At 44.0% G+C, this 27842-nt stretch overlaps 1 protein-coding gene across 1 annotated transcript; it reads left to right on the top strand.

The window, feature by feature from the left end:
• cd22 (CD22 molecule) lies at positions 1-27842 on the top strand. The gene is made up of 14 exons (XM_018089646.2): positions 1-85; positions 4591-4664; positions 5947-6324; positions 7752-8066; positions 10369-10620; positions 12325-12582; positions 13723-13992; positions 15014-15274; positions 18110-18367; positions 20198-20291; positions 22299-22359; positions 23912-24033; positions 25322-25376; positions 27487-27842. The coding sequence occupies exons 2-14, from the start codon at positions 4595-4597 to the stop codon at positions 27667-27669; spliced, it is 2577 nt and encodes an 858-aa protein (XP_017945135.2). The 5' UTR covers positions 1-85; positions 4591-4594; the 3' UTR covers positions 27670-27842.

The raw sequence follows: 27842 nt of genomic DNA, 5'->3' as shown, positions 1-27842 counted from the left end.
TGGTTGAAGGAGATGAATCACTTGATTGAGCCACTAATGTGTGAAGCCAACGGAGTTTGAGAAGAAGAAATCCCTGTAAATGACGGTAATGTGACTTCTTTCAGTGTTGGGATATGCACGGAAAGCCATTGGGGAACAAGATGTATTTGTGTTTTGTGTATTTGTGTTTGTGGGTAGAGAATGCTCGGAGGGTATCCGTAGGAACAGATTTATTCCTGTTCTTAAAGAAACATCTGTAATTTAAAGAAAGCATATAAGTTCATTTGGGGAGGAGAGAACTTTATGAAGACATTTGGCTCAGATGCCTTACTGTGTTCCCATATCATTTCAGATCATCGTTACTGGAACTTTCCCAGTTCAAATTTATATTGTTACGGTTACCAAATGCACTTTTTCAGATTCAGCCGAACCTCCGAATCCTTTGTAAAGGATTTGGTCGAATACAGAACCGAATCCGAATTAGGTTTTGGAAGGGTGAAATGTCGCAAGGCGCAAGGTGCAAAATTTTCAACTTCCGTGACAAAAAGTCACGTGATTTTTCAGATTTGGATCGGCCAGGACCACAGATTCGGCTGAATCTTGGCCAAATACTGGACTGAATTCTGGATCCCTAGTTACAGTATGTTCAATAAGTAGGAGTTTATATGCAACATTTCCTTTGTCCTTTGGGAGATATAGCCAGAGTAATAATCTGTACACGTATGGGCCCTGTTATCCACAATGCTCAGGACCTGGGGTTTCCCAGATAAGGGGCCTTCCTATAATTTGCCTAATTCTTCATACAGTACCTTAAGTTTACTAATAAATCATTTGAAAATTAAGTAAATGCAATAGGGCTGTTCTGCCCTCAATAAGGGGTAATTATATCTTAGTTGGGATCAAGTACAGGTACTGTTTTATTATTACAGAGAAAAGGGAATCATTTAACCATTAAATAAACCCAATAGGGCTGTTCTGCCCCCAATAAGGGGTAATTATATCTTAGTTGGGATCAAGTACAGGTACTGTTTTATTATTACAGAGAAAAGGGAATCATTTAACCATTAAATAAACCCAATAGGGCTGTTCTGCCCCCAATAAGGGGTAATTAAATCTTAGTTGGGATCAAGTACAGGTACTGTTTTATTATTGCAGAGAAAAGGGAATCATTTAACCATGAAATAAACCCAATAGGGCTGTTCTGCCCCCAATAAGGGGTAATTATATCTTAGTTGGGATCAAGTACAGGTACTGTTTTATTATTACAGAGAAAAGGGAATCATTTAACCATTAAATAAACCCAAAAGGGCTGTTCTGCCCCCAATAAGGGGTAATTATATCTTAGTTGGGATCAAGTACAGGTACTGTTTTATTATTACAGAGAAAAGGGAATCATTTAACCATTAAATAAACCCAATAGGGCTGTTCTGCCCCCAATAAGGGGTAATTAAATCTTAGTTGGGATCAAGTACAGGTACTGTTTTATTATTGCAGAGAAAAGGGAATCATTTAACCATGAAATAAACCCAATAGGGCTGTTCTGCCCCAATAAGGGGTAATTAAATCTTAGTTGGGATCAAGTACAGGTACTGTTTTATTATTACAGAGAAAAGGGAATCATTTAACCATGAAATAAACCCAATAGGACTGTTCTGCCCCCAATAAGGGGTAATTATGTCTACGGGAGATGGCCTTTCCATAATTTGGAGCTGTTGTCCGGAAACAGATCCTATACCTGTACTACATTATATATTTATTTCTAGAGAATGTTAATGCACCTTTTCTACATAACCCATCTGGCTGAGCTCATGTCAAAAAGGGGGTCTATTTTCCCTATTCCTGGCACCTATTGAGTCATGGCTGCTGCAGCAATAACATCGGACTTGGGGGCGGTGCTTAGACCTAATAGGCTACTGTAATGCTCATAATAACAGCTTTTTCTCTATAAACACTATGTTGCACCTATATGTGACACATCTGGGGATAGTGAGTCTTATTAGTGTAAGAAGCCTGGGGTTATGAGTGACTAAAATGGGTGCTATTCTGTAAAGTGTGCTGGATAAGGCTTTGCAGATAAATAAGACTGACTGTTCCGACCAACCTATGTCAGTATGTTTAATAAAGTGATTTCACAGTCTGCCTATAAACAGGGTGTATTTTCCCTCTGTGCTTGGAAATGAGGGAAGGCTGGGGGCTATATAATACCAGGGAGCAGAATTGGCCTCCGCTGCACGGCACACAGATACAGTACAGAGGAAATCTCGCTCATGCATGAAGAGCTGGGCTCCGTGTTGCTCTTTTTTGCATTAACTCCTATTTATAACTGCACGAGCCAAGCCAACCATGGCAGCACCTTTTATTTTTCCTCTTCTCTTTTAGAACACAGTTGGGTGACTTCCCCCTGTTATTGACATCATCACAAGTGTCAATCAAGATAAATGGGCAATATACTCTAATCGGTTTATTACTATATTACTATGACTGATTTCAGCCCAACATGTGTGTATCATGTCTAGTAATAGATTAATTTCAACCTAACCCCCTACCTGTCATCATAAGTAAAGGTGGCCATACAGGTTAAGATCCAATTGGGTGGGCGATATCGGGTGGATTTAGGCTAACTCGATCGTTTGGCTCTGGGGACAAACGATCGAATTAGAACGCTGGTAATAGGCAAAGTCGGTTCGGGGACCGCATCAATGAGCCAATTCGGTTGCTGGTCTGACTACATTTTTTAACCTGCCCAATCGAGATCTGCCCGATTTGAGGCCAGATGTTGGTCGGGCAGGCCCGTCGGTAGTGCCCATACACGGGCCAATTAGCTGCCGAATCTGTCTAAGGGACCCATATAATCAGGCTACTTTCAGATCCACCCATAACCCCACCCAGCACAAATAGGTCCCACCTCCCCATGACTAGAAACTTGAGCCTGTCCTAAAGAAAATCAGGAAAGTTGGCAGTTATACAGTATCTTGGTCAGCAAAATGAAGTCCAGGCTATAAAACGACTACTATACTGTATTCTTACAAATTTTAGAAGGGGTACATAATCCATGGGTGATTTCCCTACTTTAGGATAACATTATAATGTTACAATTCATAGAGGATTTTTTAGGAACCATGAAGGCATGAGACTAAAGGCCAAGTGCTTTTAGATCATTGTTCTTGTATTATTGTAATACAGGGGGTCAAACTGGGGGAGGTGCAGGGCCCACCGGGGCTACCACTCCAGGGGCCCCACACCCTCCAAGGTGCCCCTGCCGTGATCTGTCCCCGCTGCACCATCCTAACCCCCCAGCGCTCCCTAGTGATGTCCTTTCCTGAGCGCACATAAGTGAAACGTGTCAGGAGAGGACTACTGCATATTCTGAGCGCACATAAGTGAAACATGTCAGGAGAGGACTACTGCATATTCTGAGCGCACATAAGTGAAACGCGTCAGGAGAGGACTACTGCATATTCTGAGCGCACATAAGTGAAACGCGTCAGGAGAGGACTACTGCATATTCTGAGCGCACATAAGTGAAACGCGTCAGGAGAGGACTACTGCATATTCTGAGCGCACATAAGTGAAACGCGTCAGGAGAGGACTACTGCATATTCTGAGCGCACATAAGTGAAACGCGTCAGGAGAGGACTACTGCATATTGTGCGTGCTATGCATCTCTAAACTAATAAACAACACAGAACGCATTTGGCTCTCCAGTGGATTTTTTTTATTTTTACATGCTACTGCATATTCCTACTACTATATATTACTACAAATTTTAGAAGGGGTACATAATCCATGGGTGATTTCCCTACTTTAGGATAACATTATAGTGTTACAATTCATAGAGGATTTTTTAGGAACCATAAAGGCATGAGACTAAAGGCCAAGTGCTTTTAGATCATTATTGTAATACAGGGGGTCGAACTGGGGGGTGCAGGGCCCACCGGGGCTACTGCCTCAGGGACCCTACATGCTCCAAGGTGCCCCTGCCGCGATCTGTCTCCGCTGCACCATCCTAACCCCCCCAGCGCCCCCTAGCGATGTCCTTTCCTGAGTGCACATAAGTGAAACGCGTCAGGAGAGGACTACTACATATTCTTACTACTATATATTCCTACTACTATATATGACTACACATTTTAGAAGCGTAGATAATCCACGAATCATTTCCCTACTTTAAGATAACATTATAATGTTACAACATGAAGGCATGAGACTAAAGGCCAAGTGCTTTTAGATCATTGTTCTTGTATTATTATTATTATATAGGGGGTCAAACTGGGGGGTGCAGGGCCCACCTGGGCTACCACCCCAGGGGCCCCACACCTCTAAGGTGCCGACCACGTCCCCCGCCCCATCATCCTAACCCCCCAGGGGCCCCCTCCCGATGTCCTCCCCTGAGCGTGCATAAGTGAAACGCGTCAGGGGAGGACAACGGCAGCCGGGGGAGGGCAACACTTGGGCTGGGGCCCACCGGGTTTTTCCCCGGTGTCCCAGCAGCCCAGTCCCACGCTGTTGTTATGTTTTTAATTGGAAGAAATATTAATTCTTATAATTTTATTACCAGGGCTATTATTGCTCTTATACACTGGTGATTAAACCTCTGTTTTAATACTTTAGGATCATGGATAAAGACCTGTTTCAGAATGTGCTGATTAAGGTATTGATCCTGGTGCTAATGGTGCTAAATGCAGGCAAGTACAATTATGTAACAATTACACATCCCGGAGCATAACCGCTATACAGTAATATGTCTTTGTGACCTCTATGTTACTATAATAAGCTTCATTTGTAGGTTTAGGACTATAAGGGATGAATCAGTTTCAGAAAAGGTTTCAAATTCTTTTCCTAAAGCAAATTCTTACCTTAAAAAAGTCCCAAGTTTGGGTTTCTATTCCAAAATGTTTTTGATATATTGTTCCTTATAGGAGAAGGAAAGGTAAAAGCTGAGTAAGCTTTATAACTGTAAATAAATCCTAGATTGCCCGCATCTCCCAAGTTGGGATATTCCATAATATCTGCCACACATTCCTATATTCAGCCAATTCCACTTAAACAACCAATATCTGGGCAATTCAAAATTTTCCATCAAATATATATTACCCCCTGCAAAAAAATAGGGGGCAATCCTGGTGCCATATGTAGTAAATGTGGGACTGGGGGGGGGGCCTTCTTTCACCATATGATTTGGACCTGCTCGCAAATTAGTATGTATTGTAAAGGTGTGGTGGAATCCAGCCAATCAGCAGAACAATGGGAAGGGAGCAAGATAGCAGCTCCCAGTAGGTATCAGAATAGCACTCAATAGTAAGAAATCCAAGTCCGGCTTGGGACTCCTCCAGTTACATGGGAGTAGGAGAAACAATAGGTTAGCTGAAAGCAGTTCTAATGTGTAGCGCTGGCTCCTTCTGAAAGCTCAGACTCAGGCACACTTTACTGCTGCGCTGCAAGTTGGAGTGATATCCCCCCCCTCCCCCCAGCAGCCGATCAGCAGAACAATGGGAAGGGAGCAAGATAGCAGCTCCCAGTAGGTATCAGAATAGCACTCAATAGTAAGAAATCCAAGTCCGGCTTGGGACTCCTCCAGTTACATGGGAGTAGGAGAAACAATAGGTTAGCTGAAAGCAGTTCTAATGTGTAGCGCTGGCTGAAAGCTCAGACTCAGGCACACTTTACTGCTGCGCTGCAAGTTGGAGTGATATCCCCCCCTCACCCCCAGCAGCCGATCAGCAGAACAATGGGAAGGGAGCAAGATAGCAGCTCCCAGTAGGTATCAGAATAGCACTCAATAGTAAGAAATCCAAGTCCGGCTTGGGACTCCTCCAGTTACATGGGAGTAATAGAAACAATAGGTTAGCTGAAAGCAGTTCTAGTGTGTACATTACAGGGAGCACAATTGGGTACAATTATGTATATGTATAAAAATTATTGTTGCTTCTGGTGTAAAAGTCATAGCTGCTTTATATTTCCTTGCAGGTTTCTGTTATTCAGTACGGACTGATGATCACGTGAATTTCCCAGAACAGATTTCAGCCTGGACAGGTTCATGTGTGCTGATACCGTGCTATGAGAAAGATAACCGACGTATCAATAACTTTTTATGGTATCAAAATCCTGAGTATGATGATGACAAAAAGCAATGGACCCGGACAGTTGTTTATGATAATAAAAATACAAAAAAGGTGGACAGTCACTTTGAAGGCCGAGTGAAACCGTATGTGGGTCAGGGAAATGGAGCCTGCGGAATTGTACTGCACAATGTACAGGAAGGGGACAGCGGGTATTACAGGCTGAGGACAATAGATGGTAACGATCAATGGATGACAAAAAAGAATGTGTCTCTGACTGTCTCTGGTAAGTACCTTGTACCTTATACTCAGTGTAGCAGAACGGGATACTATAGGGGGGACATACACAGTCCAGTCATAATGTCATCTGTCTGATTGGGTTACAGGTAATAGTCCTGCCCCTGTAGCGCCCCTAACTTTCACACCTTGTCATGTCCCACCCACCTACAGAGAAGGGGCACAGGCAGGAGGAATTCTCCTTTTATTCTGCCCCCAATAAGGGGTAATTATATCTTAGTTGGGATCAAGTACAGGTACTGTTTTATTATTACAGAGAAAAGGGAATCATTTAACCATGAAATAAACCCAATAGGGCTGTTCTGCCCCCAATAAGGGGTAATTATATCTTAGTTGGGATCAAGTACAGATACTGTTTTATTATTACAGAGAAAAGGGAATCATTTAACCATTAAATAAACCCAATAGGGCTGTTCTGCCCCAATAAGGGGTAATTATATCTTAGTTGGGATCAAGTACAGGTACTGTTTTATTATTACAGAGAAAAGGGAATCATTTAACCATGAAATAAACCCAATAGGGCTGTTCTGCCCCCAATAAGGGGTAATTATATCTTAGTTGGGATCAAGTACAGGTACTGTTTTATTATTACAGAGAAAAGGGAATCATTTAACCATTAAATAAACCCAATAGGGCTGTTCTGCCCCCAATAAGGGGTAATTATATCTTAGTTGGGATCAAGTACAGGTACTGTTTTATTATTACAGAGAAAGGAAAATACATTTTAAAAATTAGAATTATTTGCTTATATTGGAGTCTATGGTAGCTGGCCTTTACTTCCATAATTTGGAACTTTCTGGATAACGGGTTTCTGGATAAGGGATCCCATACCTGTGTGTGTGTGTATATATATATATATATATATATAATATATCATTTGAAAAATTGCTAATGCACACCAGGAATTTATACCAAAATATTGTTTAGCTTTACAGAGAGACATTAATGGCATTTGACCCCATTCTTTCACACCTTACTGAATATAAAATGGAACCATTGTGATTGGATGTTAGTGACTTTATCCTGGGGGGAGCTTTTAAAATCCTGGGGGATTCCCTATCACTCAGTTGAACAGAATAAGCTGCTCAAATGAGTAGTGAAACATTTTCAAGAATACACAAGTCCGGTTGTCGGTCTGGATAAATGAAAACCTTCAAAGACACATTTGATTCCTGTTGACCTTACTGTGTAAGAACTAAACCCACTGTATGCAACGCAGTGTATCTCTAATCTGCTGTGTAAACATGTGCCTTTTTGCCCTATTCGTCTTGCATGGCTGCCCCCATAGCTACAAAGCAGCTTATTATGTAAAGTGATTATGTGGTGTTACTTGCCCTTTAATGCCAATTTGCACTTTTTATGTGGAGCTGCCTCAGGAAATACATCCTTTGTCTCAATAATGATTTGTTCCTATAGATTCTGGGCCGGAGTTAATGATCAGACCTGTGGGAGTGGGGAGAGAATACCAGAAGCTCACATTGTCCTGTTATGTTCATTATTATTGCCCTGATTATGACATTAAACTGTCCTGGGATGGAGATGTGAGAGGGGAGACAAAGACAACTGTTCCACGGCTTGAGTGGTCAGTGAGAAATAAGAAACCAATAATGACTGAGGCGGAATTCACCTTTACCCCGACCTGGGAAGATCACAATAAAACAATACAATGTGCCCTTACCAAAGGGGATAGTGAAGTTACCAAGACCGGACCTGTTGTGCTGAACATACAGTGTAAGTACATTCACATATACAAGATAAGGGGTAACAAGTAATAAGGGTACTAAGAGTAATAGGGATATACAGTGGCTTGCAAAAGTATTCGGCCCCCTTGAACCTTTCCACATTTTGTCACATTACAGCCACAAACATGAATCAATTTTATTGGAATTCCACGTGAAAGACCAATACAAAGTGGTGTACACGTGAGAAGTGGAACGAAAATCATACATGATTCCAAACATTTTTTACAAATAAATAACTGCAAAGTGGGGTGTGCGTAATTATTCAGCCCCCTGAGTCAATACTTTGTAGAACCCCCTTTTGCTGCAATTCCAGCTGCCAGCCTTTTAGGGTATGTCTCTACCAGCTTTGCACATCTACAGACTGAAATCCTTGCCCATTCTTCTTTGCAAAACAGCTCCAGCTCAGTCAGATTAGATGGACAGCGTTTGGGAACAGCAGTTTTCAGATCTTGCCACAGATTCTCCATTGGATTTAGATCTGGACTGTGACTGGGCCATTCTAACACATGGATATGTTTTGTTTTAAACCATTCCATTGTTGCCCTGGCTTTATGTTTAGGGTCGTTGTCCTGCTGGAAGGTGAACCTCCGCCCCAGTCTCAAGTCTTTTGCAGACTCCAAGAGGTTTTCTTCCAAGATTGCCCTGTATTTGGCTCCATCCATCTTCCCATCAACTCTGAGCAGCTTCCCTGTCCCTGCTGAAGAGAAGCCCCCCCAGAGCATGATGGTGCCCCCCCATATGTGACAGTGGGGATGGTGTGTTCAGAGTGATGTGCAGAGTTAGTTTTCCGCCACACATAGCGTTTTGCATTTTGGCCAAAAAGTTCCATTTTGGTCTCATCTGACCAGAGCACCTTCTTCCACATGTTTGCTGTGTCCCCCACATGGCTTGTGGCAAACTGCAAACGGGACTTCTTATGGTTTTCTGTTAACAATGGCTTTCTTCTTGCCACTCTTCCATAAAGGCCAACTTTGTGCAGTGCACGACTAATAGTTGTCCTATGGACAGATTCCCCCACCTGAGCTGTAGATCTCTGCAGCTCCCCCAGAGTCACCATGGGCCTCTTGGCTGCATTTCTGATCAGCGCTCTCCTTGTTCGGCCTGTGAGTTTAGGGGGACGGCCGTGCCTTGGTAGGGTTACAGTTGTGCCATACTCCTTCCATTTCTGAATGATCGGTGGAACAGTGCTCCGTGGGATGTTCAAGGCTTTGGAAATTTTTGTAGCCTAAGCTTGCTTTAAATTTCTCAATAACTTTATCCCTGACCTGTCTGGTGTGTTCTTTGGACTTCATGGTGTTGTTGCTCCCAATATTCTCTTAGACAACCTCTGAGGCCGTCACAGAGCAGCTGTATTTGTACTGACATTAGATTACACACAGGGGCACTCTATTTAGTCATTAGCACTCATCAGGCAATGTCTATGGGCAACTGACTGCACTCAGACCAAAGGGGGCTGAATAATTACGCACACCCCACTTTGCAGTTATTTATTTGTAAAAAAATGTTTGGAATCATGTATGATTTTCGTTCCACTTCTCACGTGTACACCACTTTGTATTGGGCTTTCACGTGGAATTCCAATAAAATTGATTCATGTTTGTGGCTGTAATGTGACAAAATGTGGAAAAGTTCAAGGGGGCCGAATACTTTTGCAAGCCACTGTACATCTACAACCACAACATGCAATTTTAAGCGCAGTAGCCATGTTTTCTTAGCTCTTAGTACAAGTTGATCCAGGGACTGGTCCGATTGCCATCTTGGAGTCAGGAAGGAATTATTTCCCCTCTGGGGCAAATTAGAGAGGCTTCACATGGGGTTTTTGCCTTCCTCTGTATCAACTAGCAGTTAGGCAGGTTATATATAGGCATTATGGTTGAACGAGATGGACATGTCTTTTTTCAACCTGACTTACTATGTAACTATGTTACTATTATCCCCGTTGAGTGTAATTTTGGCATCAGCAGCAACTGACGCCAGGTACTCTGGGAACCATGGAGCTGCCGTCTGGTTCCGAGGTTCTGTTCAGAACAGGAGGCAGAAGGACTAACCGGCACCCATGCAGCTATACGGGACTGCAAAGAGCGCCTTTTGATGGAAGTACCATTAACAAATGGGATTTTTGGCACTGAGAAAATTTGCTGGAGCGCAACCATGATAGCCGTGATAAATGATCTGTTATATTTTAATTAAATGAAACAGTGGTTGTTTTTTGTTTTTATTTGAAAGTACTGTATATGGTTATGGGTAATTCATTAGGTTTACTAGGGCTGACTGTCCAAGTTCCCTTTCAGATTCCCCCAAAGGAGTCCGTATCCGGCCTGAAACATCTCCTGTAACAATAAGCAAAGGGGAAGAAGTAGCCTTGGAATGCACTGCAGAAAGCAGTAACCCTCCCATAGACACATACCGGTGGTACAAATCTGCTAATAACATTGTAGGTTCTAATTCTCATTACTCAGCCCGCGAATCAGGAACTTACTATTGTGAGGCTGAGAATACGATTGGCAGAACTCGATCTAAAGGCGTGGCTATAAATGTGCTCTGTAAGTACCAGTACAGTATATGAACTGTGTATAGCTAATATAGTTCTGATCTATAGCTAAAACCAAGTGTTCCTAATGTATCTGTTCATATCTAGAGATTAGAGAATGGGAAGGAAACATTTCATTGGCTGTTATGGGTTACTAGATCTAAGCCAAATGCTATGATAGAGCACAAAAATCAGAATAGTGATGGTCCATTCAAGTATTGAATGGCCGGGGTGGGCAGGAGAGACCCAGAAAGGGGGTTCTAGGCAGGTACCTCTTCTGCCCATCCCTAGTCCAGTTTATTCTACCCCCGCTGTCCCTTGTCACTGCGCTGTTTACCCAGGAGCAGTAACCCATAGCAACCAATAAGATGTTTGCTTTTAAACAGGTGACCAGTCAGTTCTTCCTGCTGATTGGTTGCTGCTCCTGGGTAAACTTATTGCCAAATATTATATAACGCCCTAAGTCTCGAACAGGGGGTGCTGGGTTGGGGTGCCTCTCACCATAACAACTAGTGATCATTATATTTTGTAGAACATAATCCCATTGTATACTGCACACTTAATTTCAACATCTAACCTACCCGTGGCATTTTGTAACAAATTCAATTCATAAGCACCACCTGATTTGGCAAACCTACCAAGACTGGTCAATAGCAACTGGGGGGGGGGGCACACTGTGATACTGGGGGAGCAGTTGAGTGGGAACAGATACAGTTCATGTAAAATGGGGGAGTTAGTGCCACAATTCTTATTGTTGCTTTATCACATTATTTCTATAACCTCTCCATTATTATTTACCTGCTGTAGAACAGGCATTTGGCATTACTGGTGGAGGTTGAAGTTATATTCTATTTTATATTAAAGTGTGGCTCTTATGGTATTACTAGTGATGAGCGAATCTGTTCCGTTTCGCTTCGCCAAAAAATTCGCGAATCTTTCAAAAGATCCACGAAACGGCGGAAAGTTTGCGAAATGGCGAAAATGACGTGTGGCAAAAAAAATTGTCGTCCGCAGCTATTATTTTGTCCCACAGCTATTCTTTTGTCGCCCGCGGCTATTATTTTGTCCCACAGCTATTCTTTTGTCGCCCGCGGCTATTATTTTGTCCCACAGCTATTATTTTGTCGCCCGCGGCTATTATTTTGTCCCACAGCTATTCTTTTGTCGCCCGTGATTATTATTTCATCGCGTGGCTATTCTTTTGACACCCGCGACTATTCTTTTGTCGCCCGCTGCTATTATTTTGTCCCACAGCTATTCTTTTGTCGCCCGTGGCTATTATTTCATCGCGTGGCTATTCTTTTGACACCCGCGACTATTCTTTAGTCGCCTGCCGCTATTATTTTGTCGCACAGCTATTCTTTTGTCGCCCGCGGCTATTATTTCGTCGCGTGGCTATTCTTTTGACGCCCGCGACTATTCTTTTTTGACGCCGCCGACAATTTTTGGACGTGCGGGGAATTTTTCCGCAGCATATTTTTTCATCCGTTTCGCAAAACAATCCGCCAATGGCGCAACGCGGAAATTCACCGCAAATCCATGCCTGCCAAAACATTTTTCGCCCATCACTAGGTATTACTGCTGGATAAGGCTGACAGCTTAGCAACTGCCATCATAGAAGGAATAGACCATGACAAGAATACACAAAAATAACAGTAGCATTAATAATATATATTAATATCAAAAACTGTATCTGAGAGCTTTTAACATTTTGCAGATGCTCCAACGGTAACCCTTAAAATCCCAAGCCGAGAAATAAGAGAAGGTTCCCAGTATACACTGACGTGCTCCGTTGATGCAAACCCTCAACTAGTAAACATTACCTGGTATAAAGACTATGAAAAGATTTTAAATAAAAACCGTGACACCCTGACATTCCCTTATATAAGAGAGCAGGAATCTGGATCATATCACTGTGAAGCGCAGAATATTATTGGATCAGAGAGCTCAGCAGATGTGTATGTGGATGTTGTATGTAAGTATCCATGTTGTCTATCAATGTTGTACTTTGTGCTCAAAGCAGTCTTTCGAGCCATATATGGGCCAATAAAAGCTGCTGACGGTCTGAGACGGCAGCTTATCGGCCTGTGTATGGGGCCCTCGGATAGGCCTACCCGACATATCAGCATATTCCGATCGGGCAGGTTTTACAATCCCATTTGGGCGATGAGCACATTGCTGCATTGATGCGTTCCTCATCCCAATGGCCTACACCCCATCAATGTGATCCAATGGTTTGGCCCACACATATAACCTTCTATAGGAAAGAACTGTCAACAGCGACACCTCAGTTCGGATCAGTTGGGATCATGGCAATAAGATTGCTAAGAGACTGAGGGACTAAGCAACATGTTTTGGGTTATACATTGGGTTACTTTACTGGAATAAAGTTGAAAAACTCTAGATCTGAGGGACACAGCTATAGACAGTAACCAACATACTGTACTGGTTATTTATATTGAACATTTAATTAATATAAGGGAGAGTTCTGATAAACTTCAGTCACACTTTACTGCTGCGCTGCAAGTTGGAGTGATATCCCCCCCCCCCCCAGCAGCCGATCAGCAGAACAATGGGAAGGGAGCAAGATAGCAGCTCCCAGTAGGTATCAGAATAGCACTCAATAGTAAGAAATCCAAGTCCGGCTTGGGACTCCTCCAGTTCCATGGGAGTAGGAGAAACAATAGGTTAGCTGAAAGCAGTTCTAATGTGTAGCGCTGGCTGAAAGCTCAGACTCAGGCACAAGGCACTGAGATGGCGCCTACACACCAATATTACAGCTACAAATACATTTGTTGGTTCAAGAATAAAACGTTAAATGGCAGAGGGAATTACTTGCTGTGTGACAGTGTCATTTAGAGATAGTCTGGTTTGCAGGACTGATTCTCTCATTTCCGACCTCAATGCTTCGTTGATTTCTTTTGTTTGCAAAGGAAAGTAAACCCCTTGGATAAACTTTAAGCAAACGTCTTGTGATCTGAAACGCTGACTAAAACAGAGGAGAATTTCATATTGGTTCTTTTAGCTGAACCTTCACTAGCAGGACAGACCTCACTTTACTATCACAAAAGCTGCTGATAAGGGATAAGGGGTAACAATTTGTTTATTTTTCCAGATGCTCCAAAGAACCCTGAAGTTGTTGTTGAGCCAAAAAAGCCGTCATTCGTGGAAGGGAGTAGCCTGCGATTCAGCTGCAATGTCAACAGCAGTAACCCAGGAGTATCACAGATCACATGGTATAAGAATGAGAAAGTAATGGCCTCCGAGCGTAAGAATTATATTATTATTGATACAATCAAAGAAGAGCATCATGGGAACTACATGTGTAAAGCTGGAAATAAAATAGGTGCTACTTCTTCCCAGGCTGTTTCCATAAATGTTCTCTGTAAGTATATTGGTACTGATATCATATCTTGTCTGAACTGCTGGGGCTTATACACAAGCACTATACAAAGTGAGAGGGCAAGTCTATTACAGGCCTGGATTCCCAGAGCCAAATGATGATGGTCTGGTGAAACTGGCTTCCCTCTGTAGGTCCCTTACCCCAAACCTGGATAGAGGTGGTGATGGTGAACATCAAGATGGAGCCCCTGAACCCCCTGAAAAAAAGTTAATGCAGACCCCCCCCCCCCATCCCATATGCTTCAGCTTAGAGAAAGGACCAGGGGAGCTCTTGATATTCCTCCACCCTCATCCCCGTCTCTTTTTTAGATCCTCCATTGTCTGTGTGCCAGAAGGGTTTATTACAATAACAGTAAGATATTGGCACAGGCAATACATGTCTATTTCATATCCACAGAGAATGCGTTCCCAGTATTTAAGAGGGCCAACTGGGTTCCTGGGCAGTTGCACAGTTTCAATAAATAATTGCAAAAAAAAAGATTGTCACAAAGTTTTGGGGTTCCAATGGCCCAAACTGAAGACCATTGCCTAAAGGTGGCCATACACGGGCCAATTCTGGCTGCTGATATGGGTCCCTTAGACCGATTCAGCTGCTTATCGGCCCGTGTATGGGCACTACCGACGGGCCTGCCCGACCGATATCTGGCCTGAAATCGACCAGATATCAACCGGGAAGGTTAAAAACTCTAGTCAGATCGGGGACCGCATCGTCTCGTTGATGCAGTCCCCGGACCAACTTTGCCTATACCCGTCATTATAATTCAATCGTTTGGCCCCAGGGACAAATGATTGAATTAGCCTGGATTCTCCTGATATCGCCCACCCGTAGGTGGGGATATCGGGAGAAGATCCGCTTGCTTGGCAACATCGCCAAGCGAGCGGATCTGAAGGGGTATGGTCACCTTAATACAATTGTCAGATATACCAAAAGCAACAGTAGAGAAAAAACAACAGATAAATGAGTAACTCTCCTACTAAATCACATTGCATTTCCCTACACACAGATCCCCCCAAGGGTGTAAGAGTCACACCCCAAGCACAAATAATAACAGAAGGGGATAGGATACGGTTGGCCTGCTCAGTAGACAAGAGTAACCCCACAGTCACTGAATTCCGCTGGTACAAGGACTCGGCCCTACAGCCCCACAGAAATAAAGAGATTACCTTCCCAGGAATAAAAAGGACGGATTCTGGCAAGTACACATGTGAGGCAAGGAATGGCATCGGGAATGTCACATCTCAGCCAATAACCCTTAATGTTCAATGTAAGTATAAACTCCGATTTATCCCACAGAGATTGAGCACTGACTTATGAGTTTTTATGGAGAAGTATTACTTGTTATTATAATACAGACAGTAAACTGTATCTGTATATGTTCCATAAGGGGCACATTTATCAACTTTTATCACATTTTTGACTTTCCTTGGGCCAGGTTGGAGCTGCAGAGTGCCATTGAGCCCTATGGGAGACTTTCCTTGGGCCGGGTTGGAGCTGCAGAGTGCCATTGAGCTCTATGGGAGACTTTCCTTGGGCCGGGTTGGAGCTGCAGAGTGCCATTGAGCCCTATGGGAGACTTTCCTTGGGCCGGGTTGGAGCTGCAGAGTGCCATTGAGCCCTATGGGAGACTTTCCTTGGGCCGGGTTGGAGCTGCAGAGTGCCATTGAGCCCTATGGGAGACTTTCCTTTGGCCGGGTTGGAGCTGCAGAGCGTCATTGAGCCCTATGGGAGACTTTCCTTGGGCCGGGTTGGAGCTGCAGAGTGCCATTGAGACCTATGGGAGACTTTCCTTGGGCCGGGTTGGAGCTGCAGAGTGCCATTGAGCCCTATGGGAGACTTTCCTTGGGCCGGGTTGGAGCTGCAGAGTGCCATTGAGCCCTATGGGAGGCTTTCCTTGGGCCGGGTTGGAGCTGCAGAGTGCTATTGAGCCCTATGGGAGGCTTTCCTTGGGCCGGGTTGGAGCTGCAGAGCGTCATTGAGCCCTATGGGAGGCTTTCCTTGGGCCGGGTTGGAGCTACAGAGTGCAATTGAGCCCTATGGGAGACTTTCCTTGGGCCGGGTTGGAGCTGCGGAGCTGCAGAGTGCTATTGAGCCCTATGGGAGACTTTCCTTGGGCCGGGTTGGAGCTGCAGAGTGCCATTGAGCCCTATGGGAGACTTTCCTTGGGCCGGGTTGGAGCTGCAGAGTGCCATTGAGCCCTATGGGAGACTTTCCTTGGGCCGGGTTGGAGCTACAGAGTGCCATTGAGCCCTATGGGAGACTTTCCTTGGGCCGGGTTGGAGCTGCAGAGTGCCATTGAGCCCTATGGGAGACTTTCCTTGGGCCGGGTTGGAGCTGCAGAGTGCCATTGAGCCCTATGGGAGACTTTCCTTGGGCCGGGTTGGAGCTGCAGAGTGCCATTGAGCCCTATGGGAGACTTTCCTTGGGCCGGGTTGGAGCTGCAGAGTGCCATTGAGCCCTATGGGAGGCTTTCCTTTGGCCGGGTTGGAGCTGCAGAGCGTCATTGAGCCCTATGGGAGACTTTCCTTGGGCCGGGTTGGAGCTGCAGAGTGCCATTGAGACCTATGGGAGACTTTCCTTGGGCCGGGTTGGAGCTGCAGAGTGCCATTGAGCCCTATGGGAGACTTTCCTTGGGCCGGGTTGGAGCTGCAGAGTGCCATTGAGCCCTATGGGAGGCTTTCCTTGGGCCGGGTTGGAGCTGCAGAGTGCTATTGAGCCCTATGGGAGGCTTTCCTTGGGCCGGGTTGGAGCTGCAGAGCGTCATTGAGCCCTATGGGAGGCTTTCCTTGGGCCGGGTTGGAGCTACAGAGTGCAATTGAGCCCTATGGAGACTTTCCTTGGGCCAGGTTGGAGCTACAGAGTGCAATTGAGCCCTATGGGAGACTTTCCTTGGGCCGGGTTGGAGCTGCGGAGCTGCAGGAGTGCTATTGAGCCCTATGGGAGACTTTCCTTGGGCCGGGTTGGAGCTGCAGAGTGCCATTGAGCCCTATGGGAGACTTTCCTTGGGCCGGGTTGGAGCTGCAGAGTGCCATTGAGCCCTATGGGAGACTTTCCTTGGGCCGGGTTGGAGCTACAGAGTGCCATTGAGCCCTATGGGAGACTTTCCTTGGGCCGGGTTGGAGCTGCAGAGTGCCATTGAGCCCTATGGGAGACTTTCCTTGGGCCGGGTTGGAGCTGCAGAGTGCCATTGAGCCCTATGGGAGACTTAACTTGGGCCGGGTTGGAGCTGCAGAGTGCCATTGAGCCCTATGGGAGACTTTCCTTGGGCCGGGTTGGAGCTGCAGAGTGCCATTGAGCCCTATGGAGACTTCCCTTGGGCCAGGTTGGAGCTGCAGAGTGCCATTGAGCCCTATGGGAGACTTTCCTTGGGCCGGGTTGGAGCTGCAGAGTGCCATTGAGCCCTATGGGAGATTTTCCTTGGGCCGGGTTGGAGCTGCAGAGTGCCATTGAGCCCTATGGGAGACTTCCCTTGGGCCGGGTTGGAGCTGCAGAGTGCCATTGAGCCCTATGGGAGGCTTTCCTTGGGCCGGGTTGGAGCTGCAGAGTGCCATTGAGCCCTATGGGAGACTTTCCTTGGGCCGGGTTGGAGCTGCAGAGTGCCATTGAGCCCTATGGGAGACTTTCCTTGGGCCGGGTTGGAGCTGCAGAGTGCCATTGAGCCCTATGGGAGACTTTCCTTGGGCCGGGTTGGAGCTGCAGAGTGCCATTGAGCCCTATGGGAGACTTTCCTTGGGCCGGGTTGGAGCTGCAGAGTGCCATTGAGCCCTATGGGAGACTTTCCTTGGGCCGGGTTGGAGCTGCAGAGTGCCATTAATTAACCCCTTGAGTTATTGCCATGTTGGGTCGGCCAATGAAACAGGTATGAATTGTGCTCAGTACCCCTAGATGTGAGTAGGCCACAATTATAACAGCGCTAGGAATCCTTGTAGAGCTCCAACAATTTCAGACCGACAATCCCCAGGTGTCATTTTGAAATAAACTAATGACTAACTAATTAAAGTAACTGACCCCATTGAGAATTCCATTACAACTTGCTATACAGCCATTTTTTATTGACTTGCTATAATCTTTCAAGTCTTTCTACTATGGGTTTCTCTTCCAGACGCCCCCGTGGGTGTAATGGTTTCCAGCATTCCATCCAACCTGGTGACTGAACACACTAAGGTGACATTGACTTGTACGGCCCAAGCCTACCCCAATACCATTTCTTACGCCATTTACAAAGATGGAGTCCTTCTCAAGTATTCCCAAAGTTTGGTCTTGGATTACATTCAGTTAAGTGATGGGGGAGAATACTATTGCATGGCAACCAATTCTATTGGGAGTGGAACTTCACGTACTATCGACATACATGTGTCATGTAAGTTACTTCTAGATGTACTTTATCCATGTGTCTATCAGTTTGCTAGGAAGACAATCCATGTATTGCAGTCTTTGATAACAAATATACGTTCAGATATTAAATACTTTCCGTTTTAAGTTCATTTAGTCATGTCTGAAAGGTTCTTTGTCCCACAGGGATAGAGGTTTGATGTTTATAACTTTAAAGTATTAGAAGTCGCATCTTCATCTACATAACTGGGGTCATAATAAAGGGTGACTCAAACCATACTAGAGTTTTGGGTGTAAGACAGATCACTTTTAGTTCTATTAGCCAGCCATTTTCACCGGGCCAAACATCTAGGTTTCCCCTAGGTTCTACCTGGTTTCCCCTAGGTTCTACCTGGTGTCCCCTAGATTCTACCTGGTGTCCCCTAGGTTCTACCTGGTTTCCCCTAGGTTCCACCTGGTGTCCCCTAGGTTCCACCTGGTGTCCCCTAGGTTCTACCTGGTTTCCCCTTGGTACTACCTGGTTTCCCCTAGGTTCTACCTGGTGTCCCCTAGGTTCTACCTGGTTTCCCCTAAGTTCTACCTGGTTTCCCCTAGGTTCTACCTGGTGTCCCCTAGGTTCTACCTGGTGTCCCCTAGGTTCTACCTGGTTTCCCCTAGGTTCTACCTGGTGTCCCCTAGGTTCTACCTGGTGTCCCCTAGGTTCTACCTGGTGTCCCCTAGGTTCTACCTGGTTTCCCCTAGGTTCTACCTGGTGTCCCCTAGGTTCTACCTGGTGTCCCCTAGGTTCTACCTGGTGTCTCCTAGGTTCTACCTGGATTCCCCTAGGTTCTACTTGGTTTCCCCTAGGTTCTACTTGGTTTCCCCTAGGTTCTACTTGGTTTCCCCTAGGTTCTACCTGGTTTCCCCTAGGTTCTACCTGGTGTCCCCCTAGGTTCTACCTGGTTTCCCCTAGGTTCTACCTGGTTTCCCCTAGGTTCTATCTGGTGTCCCCTAGGTTCTACCTGGCTTCCCCTAGGTTCTGCCTGGTGTCCCCTAGGTTCTACCTGGTTTCCCCTATGGTACTGCACGGCAAGCTGAATTCCTAAGCACCCATTTTGGCGTGACCGTGACTTTTTTTGACATGCAATTAATTTTTCCCTAGCAAATTTTCACTGAAGTTTCGCAAAACAATTTGCCAATGGTGAAATGCAGAAATTTGCAGAGAATCCATGTCTGGTGAAAAAATTTGTTCATCACCATCACTAAAAGTAATCCTTTAATCTGAATGGCAAATTGGATCAAACAGGTGAAACCTCTACCAATAGGGAATCCCTGCTAACCCTCTAGAATGCCCGGCCAATCACTGCTGAGTTGTTTGATTTGCTCACACATATTACATCAAACAGGTACAACCTTTACCAGCAGGGAACCCCTGCACTTATATACTGCCCGGCCAATCACTGCTAAGCTGTTTGATTTGCTCACACATATTACATCAAACAGGAGAAACCTTCGCAGGATGTATGGGTTTTAATCTGATTATAAAATGAATATAAGGAATGTAAATGGATCCTAAGCCAAGTTAAATTCAATTCAGTATATACATATATAGATTGAATTGAATTAAACCTAGCTTTTATAAATAGGACCCAATTACACTCTTTTATTATTATACCCACGAGGGTTTGTTGCTGGTTGAGCCACTAACAGGTGAGATTGGATCCTTAATTAGTTGAAAAAAGGCATTGGGAATTGGATATATTTATTTGTTTTAATTTGAGCCTATGGGTAAGCACTGTAATACATGAACTGTATATGGATAGATTGTGGATAGGTTGGGCATTTATATGCATTTAATCTGTGACATATTTTCTTAAAGATGGTTTGACCTCAATAGGCAAATATATAGGAATTGCCGTTGGAATCTTCACTCTTCTCGTCCTTCTCATTGTGGCGATTCACTTTAAAATCTGGTAAGTCGGTAGCTTGATTCTAGATTCTACCTGGTGTCCCCTAGATTCTACCTGGTTTCCCCTAGGTTCTACCTGGTTTTCCCTAGATTCTACCTGGTTTCCCCTAGGTTCTACCTGGTGTCCCCTAGATTCTACCTGGTGTCCCCTAGGTTCTACCTGGTTTCCCCTAGGTTCTACCTGGTTTCCCCTAGATTCTACCTGGTTTCCCCTAGGTTCTACCTGGTGTCCCCTAGATTCTACCTGGTGTCCCCTAGGTTCTACCTGGTGTCTCCTAGGTTCTACCTGGTGTCCCCTAGATTCTACCTGGTGTCCCCTAGATTCTACCTGGTGTCCCCTAGGTTCTACCTGGTGTCTCCTAGGTTCTACCTGGTGTCCCCTAGATTCTACCTGGTGTCCCCTAGATTCTACCTGGTGTCCCCTAGATTCTACCTGGTTTTCCCTAGGTTCTACCTGGTTTCCCCTAGATTCTACCTGGTGTCCCCTAGATTCTACCTGGTTTCCCCTAGATTCTACCTGGTGTCCCCTAGATTCTACCTGGTGTCCCCTAGATTCTACCTGGTTTCCCCTAGGTTCTACCTGGTTTCCCCTAGATTCTACCTGGTGTCCCCTAGGTTCTACCTGGTGTCCCCTAGATTCTACCTGGCTTCCCCTAGGTTCTACCTGGTGTCCCCTAGGTTCTACCTGGTGTCCCCTAGGTTCTACCTGGTTTCCCCTAGGTTCTACCTGGTGTCCCCTAGGTTCTACCTGGTTTCCCCTAGGTTCTACCTGGTTTCCCCTAGGTTCTACCTGGTTTCCCCTAGATTCTACCTGGTTTCCCCTAGGTTCCACCTGGTGTCCTCTAGGTTTTACCTGGTTTCCCCTAGGTTCTACCTGGTTTCCCCTAGGTTCTACCTGGTGTCCCCTAGGTTCTACCTGGTGTCTCCTAGATGGTTTGACCTCAATAGGCAAATATATAGGAATTGCTGTTGTAATCTTCACTCTTCTTGTCCTTCTCATTGTGGCAAATCTGGTAAGTCGGTAGCTTCACTAAATCTATTAGCCGGTGACTAGCCGGTGAGGGGGTCTAGTCTAGTTCAGGTGTTACTGTGCGGAGCCTCAGATTTAGTTTCCCTTTAGTTAGACAGTCAGGTGGAGTCTTGGAAAGGTAAGTAGGCCTTAATCAGGAGTGGGTGCCTAAGGTGTTTGTGTGGGAAATACGTCCGTATTCCATATTGGCCCTTTACCTTTTTAACCAGGAGAATATGGCATAGCTAAAGCAAGTTTCTGGGACCCACAACCACCTCCGTCTTCCCACTTCAATGAATGCTGCATTGCATTACACTTAGGGGCATATTTATTATGCGGTGTAAGAAACGGCGAGAAAATTCGCCACACATCGCCAGGCTTCACCGTGTAAAAATGGCGTAAAATCGGCGTAATTGTTTTACGCATTTTTTCTTCCACCGGAACTTATTGAAAATAATGGGGTAATATCCGGCGTTCAGATGGCGATCTTTTCCATTTATTTTACACAGCTTTTTAATCCGTTTTTTCGGCAAATTAGTTTTACACAGCATTATAAATACGCCCTTTAGACTGTAAGCTCTATGGGGCAGGGACCTCCTTCCTACTGTGTCTCATACCACATGGCACTTACTCCCTGTGTATTTATACTTATTTATTGTATTTATTATAACAGTTGCCCTCCCTGTGTGTAATTGTGTATATTGTAAGATTGTACAGCGCTGCGTACCCTTGTGGCGCTTTATAAATTATTATTATTATTATTATTATTAACATTTATTTATAAAGCGCCAACATATCCCGCAGCGCTGTACAATAAGTGGGTAACATACATGGGACATACAGAGTAACATATAAAGCAATCAATAACCGATACAGGAGGGGAAGGGAGCCCTGCCCAAAAGAGCTTACACTCTACAAGGATAAGTTATACATACATACATTAATAGTGCTCCATCTGTATGTTTCACTCTATGTTATTAAAATGACCTTTTGTTATTCCAGGAAGATGGTGTTTCGGTTTAAAGCCGATGACAGCGAGTCCCATTTTATTGTGATGAAGAAGGTAATGGAAATAAAGCAGAGTGTGATATTCTATTGGTTAGTGTGCTCTGTACAGTACGTGGCTCATTTAATATGGGTAATATGGGCCAAGGGGTTGTTCACCTCTGTGTTGACGTTTAGCGTGATGTCATATTCTGAGAAAATTCCCAACCGGTCTTCTATTTTTAGTATTTGTTTTGTTTTTTTTTTTAATTATTTCAGCAGCTCTGCAGTTCGGAATTTCCAGTTATCTGGTTGCTAGGGTTTAATGAGAGGCTGGAATATGAATAGGAAAGGCCCTTAATGAAAAAAAAGTAATAAAAAGTAACAATAACAATAAAACTGGAGCTTCGCTGAGCAATAGTCTTTTGGCTGCTGGGGTCAGTGACCCCCTTTTTGAAAGTTGGATGAGTCAGAAGAAGAAGGGAAATAATTAAAAATCTATAATAAATAATGAAGACCAACTGAAAAGATGCTTTCAATTAGCCATTCTATATCATATACTAAAAGTTAAGGTAAAGGTTTCCCACCTTAATTCCAGACTCTGGTGAGTTTGATATTAGATATAACTGAGTGCAGTTGTAGTCAACATGTTACAGTACAGATCTAAATTAGTGCCGATTTATCCATTTGCCGCACTACTAAGCAGGGTCGGATGGGATGGTGGGATTCTGGGTTTAAACCAGGTGGGACCCTCCTGCCCTCCCCCGTTGCTCCCATGTTGCCCTCCTCCCCTGATTGAGGCAGAAGTAAGTATACATTGTGCACGGGAGGGGGGAGGGGCTGGTGGGGGGCCCCAGATGGGGTGTGGGGGCCCCTGAGTTAGCAGCCCAAGTGGGCCCCTCCTGCCCTCCCCTATTGCTACCATGTTGCCCTCCTCCCCTGATTGAGGCAGAAGTAAGTATAATTTGTGCATGGGGGAGGGTCTGGTGGTGGGCCCCAGATGGGGTGTGGGGGCCCCTAAGTTAGCAGTCCAAGTGGGCCCCTCCTGCCCTCCCCCGTTGCTCCCATGTTGCCCTCCTCCCCTGATTGAGGCAGAAGTAAGTATACATTGTGCACGGGGGGAGGGGCTGGTGGGGGGCCCCAGATGGAGCATGGGGGCCCCTGAGTTAGCAGCCCAGGTGGGCCCCTCCTGCCCTCCCCCGTTGCTCCCATGTTGCCCTCCTCCCCTGATTGAGGCAAAAGTAAGTATAAATTGTGCACGGGGGGAGGGGCTGGTGGGGGGCCCCAGATGGGGCATGGGGGCCCCTGAGTTAGCAGCCCAGGTGGGCCTCGCCCACACCCCAGTCTATTGAAATAAACCTGCGCCATGAAAGCCGTGACATCAAAATAAACGTTGTCCCCTCCAATCCATGTTCTTCATTAAACCTCATCTATGAGCAGATACCCTGGCTACTGGGGCAATGGTGGCTATATCTGTATCTGTACTATCTGCGATTAGGAGTCCATAGACACTGTGCTCTATGTTTATCATCAGTAGTATCATCTCAAATTTATAAAATACACCTCATACATTTTATGAACGATTTGTAATATTTGCCTTTTTCTTTATCCTTATTTTCTCTCCATAAAAGACCCACCCGGAGTTACCGGACAATGCGGCGAGACAATCCCCACCAGTGGGCAGTCACCTGGATCAGCTGAACTATTCTATTATCCAGTTCCCTCCACAACCAGAAGGGGGAGCAGCATCAAGGTCTGGTTGGCTTATTGTTCTGTATAAAACATAGCTGTCCTATAAGGGGAACCCATTCTAAAACATGTTTTCTCAAAGTACAGCTATGGAACCTGTTATCCAGAATGCTCAGGACCTGAGGCTTTCCAGATAAGGGATCTTTCAGTAATTTGGATCACCGTACTTTAAATGTACTAAAAAATCATTTAAACATGAAATAAACCCAATAGGGCTGTTCTGCCCCCAATAAGGGGTAATTATATCTTAGTTGGGATCAAGTACAGGTACTGTTTTATTATTACAGAGAAAAGGGAATCATTTAACCATTAAATAAACCCAATAGGACTGTTCTGCCCCAATAAGGGGTAATTATATCTTAGTTGGGATCAAGTACAGGTACTGTTTTATTATTACAGAGAAAAGGGAATCATTTAACCATTAAATAAACCCAATAGGACTATTCTGCCCCCAATAAGGGGTAATTATATCTTAGTTGGGATCAAGTACAGGTACTGTTTTATTATTACAGAGAAAAGGGAATCATTTAACCATTAAATAAACCCAATAGGGCTGTTCTGCCCCCAATAAGGGGTAATTATATCTTAGTTGGGATCAAGTACAGGTACTGTTTTATTATTACAGAGAAAAGGGGATCATTTAACCATTAAATAAACCCAATAGGGCTGTTCTGCCCCCAATAAGGGGTAATTATATCTTAGTTGGGATCAAGTACAGGTACTGTTTTATTATTACAGAGAAAAGGGAATCATTTAACCATTAAATAAACCCAATAGGGCTGTTCTGCCCCCAATAAGGGGTAATTATATCTTAGTTGGGATCAAGTACAGGCACTGTTTTATTATTACAGAGAAAAGGGAATCATTTAACCATTAAATAAACCCAATAGGGCTGTTCTGCCCCCAATAAGGGGTAATTATATCTTAGTTGGGATCTACAGAGGAAAAGGAAAGAAATTAAAAAAAACTGTATTATATGATTAAAATGGAGTTTATGGACGATGGTCTTCCTGTAATTCAGATGTCTCTGGATAACGGATTCTATATCTGTATTAGGAAGGATGTTATACAATTACATGTACTGTATGTGATGCTGTAAAGGAAAGGTTCCACAAACAACATCAATTAAGGGCTCATTTAATATCTCTAGGGAAATTTGTTCCATGGCAACCAGTTAGCTTTATATAATTAACAATAAATGAAATATCACAGTGTACTGTCTGTGTTGTCTTGTGTTGCCTAGTTTAATGTACCTACAATTATAAAAAATCCATGGTCTTTTTCTTTGGCAGGACCAACCCTAATGATCAAGGTGTCATATACAGTGTGCTACAGAAAACTTCCAAGGTAACTTAGACATAAAACAATGTATAAGTGTTTGCATTTTTGTATTTGGCCCTTGTTGGGGACATGGGCAAAAGCCTTTAATGCCCTGCTGAAAAACTAATTGGCACTAGATTAATTACAACAACAAAAAATAAAACAATCTGAGAGTGGTTTGCAACATTCCAGTTGTTGCAACAAGTAGCAGGATAACAGGACACATGAGATAGAGGCATAATTGCTGAAAGCCCTCAGATATAGGTTAGGAGAAGTTTGGGTAGTATAACGTGTACGGTTCCTGGAGGCTTTGGTGAGGAAGATCATGGGGTTGATTCACTAAAGTGCGGTAAAATACACGTGATAATTAGTTTTAACGCATGCGTTAATTTTCGTGCTGAAAAGAATACGATCGCATGATTCACAAACACTTAGGCGCGCATTAGTCTGTGCAAAAATTAACACCTACTACAGGCAGGCGATAATTATACAAAAGTACAGTAAATGAGCTTTTGCCAATAAAATATGGACTTACAGTGTTATTTATTCAAGTCTGTGTTTCCCCTAGAGTGACGCAGCCGCCAGTTTGCAGGGAAATGGGCATTTTTAATACAGTAATTTTCCGCAAGTATTGGCGTGTATGGCTAACATGGCGTGCGTTTATTCGCACGACTATTTATATTCGGCTACAAGTGATGAAATGTTTCGCCAGGCATGGATTCGCAACAAATTTTTGGGCATGGGGCAAATATTTCCGCGGCAAATTTTTTCATGTGTTTCGCAAAGCAATCCGCCAATGGCAAAACGCATGGAAAAATTTGCCACGCAAAAATTCACCGCACGTCCAAAAATTGACACAGGCATCAAAGAATAATAGTCGCAGGCAACAATTTTTTTGGCCGCACAACATTTTTACCATTTCGTGGATCTTTCGAAAGATTTGCGAATTTTTCCCTAAAGAAACCAGAACACATTTGCTCATCACTAGTGGCTACTATTTATAAGCATCTACTATTTATATGCTACCATTTATATGCTACTATTTATATGCTACCATTTATATGCTACTATTTATATGTGGCTACTATTTATATGCTACTATTTATATGTGGCTACTATTTATATGCTACTATTTATATGTGGCTACTATTTATATGCTACCATTTATATGCTACTATTTATATGTGGCTACTATTTATATGCTACTATTTATATGTGGCTACTATTTATATGCTACCATTTATATGCTACTATTTATATGTGGCTACTATTTATATGCTACTATTTATATGTGGCTACTATTTATATGCTACCATTTATATGTGGCTACTATTTATAAGCATCTGCTATTTATATGCTACTATTTATATGTGGCTACTATTTATATGCTACCATTTATATGTGGCTACTATTTATAAGCATCTGCTATTTATATGCTACCATTTATATGTGGCTACTATTTATAAGCATCTGCTATTTATATGCTACTATTTATATGCTACCATTTATATGAGGCTACTATTTATAAGCATCTACTATTTATATGCTACTATTTATATGCTACTATTTATATGCAGCGACAATTTATATACACTATTTATATGCACTAAATAGTCTTCGTGAGTTAAATAACGCATGCAATATCGCGTGTAAAATAGCGCAAGTATACTTATAGTGAATCGTGCAATAAGTCGCAAAAATTTAGACGCGATAACATTTTTACCGCACGCTATAAATAGCGCACGTTATTCCGCACTTTAGTGAATCAGCCCTCATGTGTTTGTGAGAAGACAAGGGAGAACGTGGTGAGAGTGCTAGAGTTCTGAAGAGAACTGAAGAGAAGTCCACACTGAGATATTTGTGCAACTGTGGGAATTGTGCCGGTCAGTTGGCTCTGGTCTTCCCCTGTACTAACTGTGAGAAGCCTCCAATAAAGTCTGCTGTGGCCCAACCCATTTATTGTGGCCTCCTTCTCATAGTATAGTCCTCCTTTGCTCCCAGACTGAGAGTATGCCAGTCACGGGCACCAACTGTACAAGCTGATCCAATCAGGGGACTTGAAGAGATCTGAAAGAGTTGTGCTTTCATTTCCTAGTAGGAACCTTATATTAATACAACGGTTTCCATATATTTCCAGGCACATGAATATGAGAACACAACCAGCGGAACCCAGGAAGAGAATTCTGATGAGATTCACTATTCAACGATTGCCAACCTGCCTAGAGGAGGCATGGTGCCCTCCAGGACTTCAGAGGTGGAATATGCAATGCTCAGCACCCAACAGAACATCAATAGCACCCAACAGAACATCTATAGTTAGTTGCAAAGGTCCCACAAGCTACAGGCAGCTATGGCTGTAATGATCCCAAATGTTCTGCTGTTATGTTTGTGTTGCTTTCCCCCCCAAACAATCCCTTTATACGGTATGTTTATGGTATATAAGGACTGTATTACGTTTATATACATTGAGTAAAGACTTTGTATTAGTTTGTA

This window comes from Xenopus tropicalis, chromosome 7 (assembly GCF_000004195.4).
Source record: "Xenopus tropicalis strain Nigerian chromosome 7, UCB_Xtro_10.0, whole genome shotgun sequence".
In the NCBI taxonomy this organism is placed as follows: Eukaryota; Metazoa; Chordata; class Amphibia; order Anura; family Pipidae; genus Xenopus; species Xenopus tropicalis.
This window is presented reverse-complemented; position numbering and strand designations above follow the sequence as displayed.

Bases quoted from the DNA above. Each gene is read 5' to 3' on its own strand.
- cd22 (XM_018089646.2), top strand. From the start codon at position 4,595: ATGGATAAAGACCTGTTTCAGAATGTGCTGATTAAGGTATTGATCCTG. The intron at 10,621-12,324 runs GTAAGTACCAGT...AACATTTTGCAG, and splicing joins CGTGGCTATAAATGTGCTCT to ATGCTCCAACGGTAACCCTT. The intron at 15,275-18,109 runs GTAAGTATAAAC...TTTCTCTTCCAG, and splicing joins AATAACCCTTAATGTTCAAT to ACGCCCCCGTGGGTGTAATG.